This window comes from Rhinopithecus bieti, unplaced genomic scaffold (assembly GCF_001698545.2).
Source record: "Rhinopithecus bieti isolate Rb0 unplaced genomic scaffold, ASM169854v2 scaffold_23303, whole genome shotgun sequence".
NCBI lineage: Eukaryota > Metazoa > Chordata > Mammalia > Primates > Cercopithecidae > Rhinopithecus > Rhinopithecus bieti.
The window spans coordinates 542457-553946 of record NW_016810922.1 but is presented as its reverse complement, the minus strand read 5'-3'; the positions used below and the strand labels follow the sequence as shown (position 1 = coordinate 553946).

Sequence of the window (11490 nt, the reverse complement as noted above, 5' to 3'; positions counted from 1 at the left end):
CTTGCTCTGTCTCCCGGGCTGGAGTGCAGTGGCCGGATCTCAGCTCACTGCAAGCTCCACCTCCCAGGTTCACGCCATTCTGCTGCCTCAGCCTCCCGAGTAGCTGGGACTACAGGCGCCCGCCACCTCGCCCGGCTAGATTTTTGTATTTTTTAGTAGAGACGGGGTTTCACCGTGTTAGCCAGGATGGTCTCGATCTCCTGACCTTGTGATCCACCCGTCTCAGCCTCCCAAAGTGCTGAGATTACAGGCTTGAGCCACCGCGCCCGGCCAATACTTTCTAATATGTACTTTAAAATACAAGTACAGTCATCCCTTGGTATCCATGGGGAGTTGGTTCCAGGATACCGTGCATAATAAAATGCAAGGATGCTCAAGTCCCTCATATAAAATGATGTAGTATTTGCATATGACCTAAGTACATCCTCCCTATATGCTTCATATCATCTCTAGATTACTAATAATACCTAATACAATGTAAATAATTGTAAATAGTTGTTATGGTATTGTTTAGGGAATAATGACAAAGAAAAAAGTGTGTATATCTTCAGCACAGATGCAACCATCCATTTTATTTTGGAATATTTTTAACTATTTTATTTTTGAATATTGCATACAGAGGGCCAACTTGATAGGATATTTCATGCTTTAAAAATGTATTATACAAAAAACAGCTCTCCCAAATTTGGATATAATTATATTATTAATGGAGAATAGCATTGGGAGAGGCAGTATTGCTAGAGATAGAAACAATATTGATTGACCAAAAATAAGTTCTAACAAATAAGATAAGGAGGTTAATATTTAAAATAGCATTAACTATGCCAGGAAATATAGGAGCATGAATGAAAAAGTACAAAGTAGAGAGAAGACTGGGTAAGGAAATACAAATGTTTTGGGGGTACGGGAGAAAGGGCCCAAAGTGTCCAGGTAGTAAAAGTGAGGGGAGGTTGGAGAGAGTGAGCCTGACAGCATGTCAGCCCATATGAGAACTGTCCCTTTAAGATGCCAGTAAGAGGCACTCTCCTCTGTTCTGGCAGTTCTAGTGGTTCTAGCAAGTCCCTCTGAGCAAGCAGAATGAACAAAGCCTTGAAATCCTCAAGGATGATCTTTCAAATAAATGTTTTACAAATGTCTCACATACATAATTGTACTTTCTACCATCAGAACTATATCCATAGATAAACAGATCATAGAACTCTGAAAATGGGATTACAAATTGAGAATCTTTGCCTTTAAAAACGCGACATGTGGCCGGGCGCAGTGGCTCAAGCCTGTAATCCCAGCACTTTGGGAGGCCGAGGCGGGCGGATCACGAGGTCAGGAGATCGAGACCATCCTGGCTAACATGGTGAAACCCCGTCTCTACTGAAAAAAATACAAAAAACTAGCCGGGCGAGGTGGCCGGCACCTGTAGTCCCAGCTACTCGGGAGGCTGAGGCAGGAGAATGGCGTCAACCCGGGAGGCGGAGCTTGCAGTGAGCTGAGATCCGGCCACTGCACTCCAGCCCCGGGCCACAGAGCGCGACTCCGTCTCAAAAAAAAAAAAAAAAAAATGCGACATGCTTCCAAAATCTCATATAGAATGTCAGAGATCTGCAGACACCCCAGTCTCTCTGGACCCCTGCACCAAGAGCAATTACTTGATTATACAATGAGTGTCAGAGGCCGTAGACATCGATGATGCCCATACTACTCACACTATGTGAAAATATAGGTGTTTTACGATAAAAATACTACAAGAAAACCTAGAAAAAACTCTTCTGGACATTGGCCTAGGCAAATAATTTATGACAAGGATCCCAAAAGCAAATGCGACAAAAATGAATATAGACAAATGGGACTTAATTAAGTAAAAAAGCTTCTGCACAGTAAAAGATAGAATCAACAGAGTAAACAGTTAAGCTACAGAATGGGAGAAAATATTTGCAAATCATGCCTCTGAAGAAAGACTAATATCCAGAATCTGCAAGGAACTCAAACAACTCAACAAGAAAACAACAAACAACTCCACCGAAAACTGGGACAAGGACATGAACAGACATTTCTCAAAAGAACAAATACAATCATAGAAGCAGCCAACAAACACATGAAAAATGCTCAGCATCACTAATTATCAGACATACGCAAATTAAAGCCACCCTGAGATATCACATTACACAAGTCAGAATAACTATTACTAAAAAGTGAAAAAACAACACATGATGTGGATGCTCAGAAAAGGGAGTGCTTATACACTGTTAGTGGGAATATAAATTAGTTCAATGTCTATGAAAAACAGTATGGATATATTTCAAAAAACTAAAATTAGAACTACCATTTGACCCAGCAATTCCACCACTCTGTATCTACCCAAAGGAAAAGAAATTGTTGTATCAAAAAGACATCAGCACTCATATGTTAATTCCAGCACTATTCATAATAGCAAAGTCACAGAACCAACCTAAGTGTCCATCAACAGTTGATTGGATAAAAAAAATGTGGTACATATATACCATGGAATACTATGCAGCCATAAAAAAGAATGAAATCATGTACTTTGCAGCAACACACATGCAGCTGGTCCTAAGTGAAGTAACTCAAACAGAAAATCAAATATCACATATTCTCATGTATAAATGGGAGCCAAACAATGGGAACACATGGACATAAAGATGGAAATAATAGACACTGAGGACTCCAAAAAGCATGGAGGATAAAAGGGGCCTGAGGGTTGAAAAATTAAAAAAATTACCTATTGGGTACAGTGTTTAATATTTGGATGACTGGTACAAAAGAAGTCCAGTCTCTACTATTACTCAATATACTCAGGTAGCAAACATGTACATGTACTCTCTGAATTTAAATTTATATAATATGTTTATATGTTTTACTCTAATATAAGTGGCCTTTTGTCTTTAACTTCTGTGAAGCAGCTCTGTGACATACCTCCCACTCTGGCATTTTGCTGTATTAGACTGTTCGGTCCACAAGCTTAAAAGACTGTGTTTTATTCATTTTTATGTTCCCAGTAATCGGTTCAAAATAGCATGTGATTTACTGAATAAATGCTTTCTAGACCTTTTATTTACCAGTTTACTATAATGGAGTCAAGTTTCAATTAATGGTACACTCTGATAACATGACCTACTTTTTAAATATCATAACTTAAAAAATTATCATTTTTTCAATACAGATCCTCCTAAATGAAAAAAGTTAAAACTGCAACATTATAAGGAAGAGGAAAAAATAGGTTAATCTAACATCTGTGTTTCCCCCAGAGAACAGCTGATACAAATAATGTACTCTCAATCACTTCTACACCTATTTGGTGGACTGGACTGTCAACATTCCACTGAATTCTATGCCCTTCCAACCTAGTCTGAACCTTACACCTTACTGGTTTGTTCTCATGTGGGAAAGCCTGCCGTTTTTAGAAACTGGATTATACTAAGAAGTCTCTAGTCCTAGTGTTAAGAAATTAAATATTCTGTTTTTCTTTGATTGGGGAATGGTGAATGTGTGAAGAGAAACAGAAGAGATGGAAAAGAATGAATAGTGTTACTGCAAAATATTATTAAGAAATGCTTTATAAAATTACAGGTAATTTTATGCTATTTAAAAATAATTTGTTGTAAAAACCACTACCCCTGCTCTGGATACTTGCCTCCTGGAGGTTTCCTGGTCCTGTGAGAGTGGTGATACCACAAATAGGCTCCTTTCTGTAGGGTGTTAGATACGCACGATGGGCTTTAAGTGGTGTCCAGCAAATATTTATTGCTACTCTGAGACCCAAACCTAAGTATGTTAATAGAACTCAATGCTGGCTGATGGTAAGCCCACAGTAATAGAATATAAACTACATTTTCAAAATGTTGAATGGACTCAAAAATTTATAATAAATTTGATGTAATTGTCTTCTTCTTATATTATAGCTTCAAATTTAAATGGTGTATACAGCATTTCATTCTTCCAGAAAATGCTATGAAAGCTTGCACCACTTTTTAAATGACATGGCAATATTTCATTGCTATAGATTCAGCAACCTATCTTTGATAGAGGGTATTAATTAAAATAACAAGTCTCTACAGATGATGTAATCCATGCTACACTAAAATTAATGATGTATTTCCAGCCTGATCTCAAAAGACAAAATTATTTACTGGTGTTAAAAAGATCCTTTAAAGTTAATAGGAAATGCTGACATCAACACTACATTGAGTGTTACCATTTCAAATTCCTGACTTTTTGAGTCAAAGGTTAAAAAACATCTGTTCAGAGATATCTGGATCACTCTCTGAAAGGTTTTGGCAAGTTTCATGCATTGCCACAGGAAAGATCTTGATTTGAAAACTCAATAGCCAGATTTAGACTTGGCTAGTTATTCAACAGAATATTGGCCTGTGGAATTCATTTTAAAATTTTAATGTATACTATAGTTACTTCTAAAAGGATTTAAAAGGCTCTTGATTAAGAACAGAAGCAGTGGAGGCTTAAAAATAGATTTAAAGGTGAGTTATTAAATTACCTGTGTGTCTTGTTTACAAAGGGCAAAATTACTAATTTACAATCCTACAGGTATAATTTTATAAATGCCAAACTGCCCATTAAAGAAGTTTTATTTTTGAAACCCACATAATGACTGCAACAATATCGACCAATTTTGGTCAAAAGCCAAAAAGCCTAGATAAATCAATATGCTTCCTTGAGATAGGAAACAGTATAACTACCTTCCCTAAAAAGGAAACATAAAAAGACAGGTATACATACATGTGTGTGGGTGCACGGGGACATACATATGTAAGCAAGGTGGACAGAAGGACACTCTCAAATGTACCAGGTGTTTAAGTATTTCTCAGGAAGGAAAATATTCATGCAGTTGATATTTGTAATCGTGAGTCTATTTTCCCTGCTTTGATTTTCTAATTTAGCTTTACTTAGCATTTATATATTACTCACTTTATGCTGATCAATGAGAGTCCGGAGAGCATCCTCATCATCTGGGAGGACACCATGGAAACGCAGGGTTTGCTCCGCCTCAGCCAGCCACTCCAAGAGGGCATGTACCACCGAGTGGAATTCCTCTGCCTAAGAGTTCACACACATACACACACACACACCAAACAAAATTCCCAAATATGCCTGTTAGCACAATTTACAGAACTGTATAGTGGATTCATCCTCTCAATGAAAAAAAAAAATTTTAAATTTAAATTGCTTCATTACTCCCATTAAGAAGATAAAGATATACATATTTTAAAAATAAGAAAACACCTAATATATAAAAAAGGCCTATATGAAGAAAAAATTACCACTTTAACAACTTGATTTTAGATGAATGGCAGTCCATCATACTTCCAAGCTGAAACATTACTCAAGCAGCACTTCTATGTGAAGATTAGAATGCCTCCCTCTAGCAGTAATTTAAATTCATGGGGGAGGGTGGGAGAAGGATCAAGGCAATGATGCTATTAGAATTTCCTTCTTCAGACTATCCTGATTGAGACACAAGGTTTTTTACTCACAGTTTACTCAGTTTTTTACTAGAATAGTTCTTGTTGAGGTTTCGATACTTTTCCCACTACACCCAGCTCTCATTTACATGGTTTTTACCTGACGCAGGGCTGCTTCTAACCGTGTTTGCTTTGATATGGAAAGTGCACACACGGTCTCCCAGCGTGTGCTTAATTCTTGCATCTGGACTTTGACCCAGGAGGAGTCATCCCGACTGCCTTCTATGAGTTCTCGGGCTGAGCGCTTCAGGGCCTGCACACTGCTGGTCCTCTTCCCCAACTCTTTTTGGAAGGCCTAAGAAGACCATATTTTGAAAAATTATTTTTAATTACAAAACCAAAACAGCAACACATACTGTTTGAGATATATATGTGCACATAACATCATGTACAGATATCTAAGACCTAAAGTTTAATAACCGTATTTCTGGCAGCATCTTCAGAAGATAAACGACACACTGCTCCTATTTGAGCACCATCAAGAATGTATAAATTTGTATAAATTGTATACAAATTTGTCTTGTATAAATTTGTTCAGTCCTGTCACATTCTCGTGAGAAAACAAGATTATCTTATTTTTAAATGACATATTGGATTTAAATAATGGCAGCCAGCCTTCTTTATTTCAATTTCATAAAACAACACATCAGATTCCTTTTTTTAATTATTCTTTAATACGGTGTCCCAATTCCTCTCAAATAATTAGTGTGAATTCCAAGTGATGCTGGCTTCGGCACCACTTTAAGAGATGTATCTAAGAAGCTAAGAGAGGACTAAACAATCCTGACATGTGTACCACGGAGTTCTTAGAGATAATGGCAGGGAATTCCAAAGGAAGTTGGCAGACGGTCCTTTACTCCTATAAAACTCCTTGGTCTTTCATAATATATTAGGTACTAACTCATAATGTCAAATTTTAGAGGCTTAAATCCCTGTCTTTCACCTTAGAGGAAAAGTTTCTGGGTTTTTTTTTTTTTTTTCTGCCTAATTTTGACAAACTTTGATGTGCCAGAAATTAAATTGATTTATTTTGGCCACAGACTGATCTAAGAAGTGAGCCCAGTGCTCTTTATTTTTGATCCAAGAATCTGTGTATGCAACTAGATCTTTCAAACATTAATAACCAACACTCTGTCACAACAAAATTAATGAGTTTTTAAAAAAATCATCATAAACGAATATTACCATTTGGCCTTATCTATAGGTTTCTATTCTGATACTCTCAGATCATTCACAAAAGTGAGCCTATCACAAAAGTGATTAATTATTTGACGGATTCAACTCTAACAGTTATGAGATATGCCTGCAGATAGATACAAATGCGCACATATACACCAATACACACATTCACACACACACATAAACACATGTGCATATGGTACAGTATTTAAATATTCCATTTATGATAGGACTAGTCCAATAGTTTTCAGTAGACTTTCCAAAGCATTTTGCATACTTGAACTTCTTGAGCCTTCTATTTGTATTACTAATGCTAAATGATTTATTCATTCTTGATGACCTTTAATATATAAAAGATCTGGCAATTACCTAGAGTACTAAATATTTAGACAGTGAGTTTACAGAAATGGCATTTATGTAAAAAGTAACATTACGCTATTTATTACTCATTGAATAAATGCCAGAAAATAGAGAAGTATTAACCATACACAAAATATTTATTTCAATATAAGCAAAGCCATGTAATTTTAAATTTTAGCTTTTGTAGACCTAACCATTGTTCTTTATTTATTCTTTTATTTTATTTTAATTTGGTTTGTTTCACTTTTCGAGTGTAACAAACTCTCTTATGGGTATAACAATAGAATAGAAAGAAAAAAGGGAAAATAAATATGCAATAAGACTATTTTAAAAAGAATGGTAAGATCAAAATAGCATAACCAGTATAAAGAGAACATTATAAATGAAATAAGTTTTCTGAACTCAAACACTAGACAGAGGAAATCCAAGATGAATTCAAGTAGAGTGATGTAAGACGTTTTTATATAAAGTCAACTCCAACACAACTATTCTACATTAGTACTATGCTTCATATTGTTTCCAGGCTAAGTTGTTTTATATGATTTGATCATAATTTAGGACCTTACACTTAGCTGGACACCTTGAATATTACCTTTGATTTACATGACACGACAGTTTAACATAAATATATCAGGATATTTCAAGAAAGCCAGTTTTCTTGAAGTAAACAATAATCAAATCCCTCATAGCACATGCTGCTGACTCATAAATTGCTATAGTTCAAGGGGCAAGGTTAAAACAGTTTTGGTTCCATATTTTTAAAAGCAGTTGGTCATGACCCCCACGGATCATGTCACAAATCTACACACTTACTCAATAACTTAGTGTCAGGTCACTGAATGAATGATTTTAAATTTTATTACATAATTGTTTAAGTGCATAACTAAAGATAGTAAAACATTCTTGAAATCTGCTTTAAAGTACCAGAGAATGAAATCACTTTCCAAGTTCTAAAAAGGTTTTAGATCCGGTAATTAAAAACAAAAGTATTTCACTGACACTAAATAATATTTCCCCATCACTTTTAAAGGTAGCTTCCAGGTTCTGCTCAAACAGACACATATTTCAAAAATAAAGACTGATATGTCATATGTTCTATAGTCTCCTGATTTTAAAAGCTAATTTAAATGGTTTACATTTCCTTGTACACTCAGAATAATCAAACAAGATAAAATAAAATGCCCCAGATAACATTACCTTGTGATTATCGATCAGATTCATCACTAAATCAATGTCTCCATGAACAGGTTGGTCTTCTGCCAGCTGGGGTTCAACTCTATACAACCAATCAATGAGAGCCTGTAGGGCATCTGTGAATTGTCCAGAAAATAACAGGGCTTCCTCCAATTTGTTTTGTCTAGGGAAAAAGGTAGAAAAATTGATCCTTGCAACAAAAAAAGCCACTCATATATCTGAACATCTAAAATTAATTGATGAAGGTTGAGTGGTACTCAAGAGGAAGAGCAGTATATTGGTATTCACTGTTGTTTCTTTGCTCTTCTTAGAAAAAAAAAACAGAACTTTTCTAAATTTTCTTTTTTATTCCTTAAATACACGGCATCTGTTCCAGGAAAATTCTCACCTTTGGAAACCATGGACCTTTCATGTTTCTTTATAAAAATCAACCTTTTAAATTGTTCAAATATTTTTAAAATTTTGTTTTAGATTATCAGGCAGTATACTTGACATTTTTTCGTATACACTTCTATACATTTTAACACATATATAGATTCATGTAACCATCACCACACTCAAGATCCAGAACAGTTCAATCATCCCAAAATTCTCCCTCATGCTGCCTCTTTATAGACACACCTTGTCCCTGTCTTCAAACTCCTAGCATTCATTGATCTGTTTGTCATGACTTAATTTTTTTGTCTTTTCAAAAATGTTGTAAATAAAACCATGTATACAATACTGGAAAAGGTATGTAAAATTTTGTGGCTGAGGAATTTAAGATTTTAAAAAACTGACGTGACAAAACTTATTGAGTTCCCTAGAACTGAATATAATCTATTTAATCTTGATGCTGACAAAAATCATTAGGATTAAGGATCAACAGGAAAATTTGGAAACATGTACAAGATATTTGAACTCTACTACTATTGTACTTAGTTACTTAAAATTTTTGAAATACGTCTTGGGTTTTCATGGAAATGTAATAAGAAAGAGGGAGATCAAAAAGGGGTAGATGGAGTTAGAAAGAAATGCTGGGGCCAGATCAGTGGTACCTTGCACATCACATTAAGAAGCCTGTGTTTCAATGCATGCCCAGTAGTAAATCACCAAACGGTATGAAGGAGGGGAATGACAAGATTCCATTTACATCTTCAACAGACTATCCTAGTAGTTATGTAGAAATTGAGTTAAAGAAGTGATAAAGGTGGACGTGGGAAGACGAGTCAGAAGCAGTGGGTGTAGTCAGGTGTGAGATGGCAGAAGCTTGGACAATGATATCACTTTTTACTGTAATGAGTAGTTAAAAATAATGAACAACAAAGTCTTCTCAATGCAAATGATATTTGTGTGGGGTACTTAGGACAAACAGAAGTTCCTTAGGTAAAGGAAATATTTAAGGCTTCTGAAATGTCCCTGCAAAGCACCATTACTGTGTATTTGAAAGAGGTCTACAGAGTAACCAAACTGTCTTAAAAAACATTTTACCTTTCCACAGATTTTCCACATATGGTATCCCATTTGTCTCTGAGTTCACTCAGCATGTCATCCAGTTTCAGGTTGTCATCAGCCAGGGAGGTTTTCTCCTTCAGAGAACGTCCAGTCCTGTTGGTGGTGTCGTAGACAGAATGCTTGGCTCCGAGTGATTTCTGAAACTCCTATACATTTAACAAGAAAAATATGTGCATTTCTTCTTGGGACTAATAAATAGGTAAGAGGCATTAACAGAGGCATTCCTAATAAACGGAGATGAATTATAGACGGTCCCTGACTTATGATGACTTAGGATTTTTTGACTTTACCATGGTACAAAAGTCATAGGGATTCAGTAGAAACCATACTTCAGTCATGTATTCAATAAATTACCTGAGTATTCAATACTTTGCTATAGAAACAGGATTTGTGTTAGATGATCTTGTTCTATTGTAAGCTAATGTTAGTTGTATTAAATGCATTTTTGATTTACAATATTTTCAACTTACAGCAGGTTTATGGGGATAAAAACCCATTGTAAGTTGAGGAGCATCTGTATAGTCTTTTTACACAACTCAAATAAAAGCTTTTATAGAGCAGGGACATTGTCTTTGTAGACCTCTCATTATCATCTTACACCTAGTAGATGTTTATAAATACTCAACAGGAAGAGTAGAAAGAATGAGATAACTGCTACTGAATATCCAATAGCAGGAATGAGAACAAAGAAAGGTCAACTTCATGGGAAGCTTACAAACTCACAAAATATAATGGAAACATTAATACAGTGATTCTCAATCCTGGTAGCAAATTAAAATTACCTTAGAGAGTAAAATGCTATGCAAGTGTACAATTTTCTAAAATAATCTCAAGGTTATAGTTACCTAAGAAGTTTTTACTGCCTTTAAAAGCTACATACTTTAAAATGTTTTAGTATGACTAAATTACTTAGTTTGTCATGGGTAATAGGCAACTACATCTGGAAATTTCTAAGTAATAGACAACACAATTATAATCACATTATTTCTACAGTTTGTTATCCATAAATATTCTTTTCGTATTATTCTAAACAGAATGCCAATGTTATAGAATCATGGTATTGACAGAGATTTTCTTCACAAAGCAGACATACAAAAAGTGTTATGGTTGAATACACATCACTGTTGCCAAACAGAGACTCTAAAAAGGTAGATATTCTTATTTATAGGACTCTCTAATGTTAGTATGCAATACACTTTCATAAGACTACATGATACAACATCCATGTTCAAGTTCAAATAAAGCATTCTATTTTGAGAAGGAAGCTCTCACTTCCCCATCAGAGGGGAAGGAAGGAAGGTGCTGTTCACTGTCACTGTGCTCCCAATATTGAATGTGGCAGGTCACAGGGGTGCCAGCAGAGCAAGCCATTCATTAGCCCTCATCTGGCCAGAAAGCAGATGCTCAATATGTTTCCTCCCATCCCTCTAATCATGATCTCCAAAGGTTAGACCCACTGATGGAAGCAGCCACCTGTGTGAAGATGATGGCCAAGATTTCCTCCTGATAATGATAAAATTTTTATCAGCCCAATTTTTCCAGCCTTTTAAAATTATGTTTCAAGCGATAATTTATATGTACATGCCTAAATTTGTTAAAACCCTTTGCAAGAATCAAACTCCTTTTACCCACATCCTCACCCTGATGGCTGGTGGGGTCACTTTATAAATAGAATTACATAGAAATCCAAATTCAAAAGAGCTGGGGAGGGTGGGAGGGAATGCTCTTTGAATGTTATGTGGTAGGTATAAAACATGATAGACATAGAAAA

At 35.6% G+C, this 11490-nt stretch overlaps 1 protein-coding gene across 1 annotated transcript in view; it reads right to left on the bottom strand.

The window, feature by feature from the left end:
- Window positions 1-11490, bottom strand: part of DST (dystonin) — a 387485-nt gene that overhangs the window by 22318 nt on the left and 353677 nt on the right. Inside the window, 4 exon segments of the mRNA XM_017893233.1 lie at window positions 4939-5067; window positions 5593-5787; window positions 8229-8388; window positions 9696-9865. Coding sequence (XP_017748722.1) covers window positions 4939-5067; window positions 5593-5787; window positions 8229-8388; window positions 9696-9865 — 654 coding nt within the window.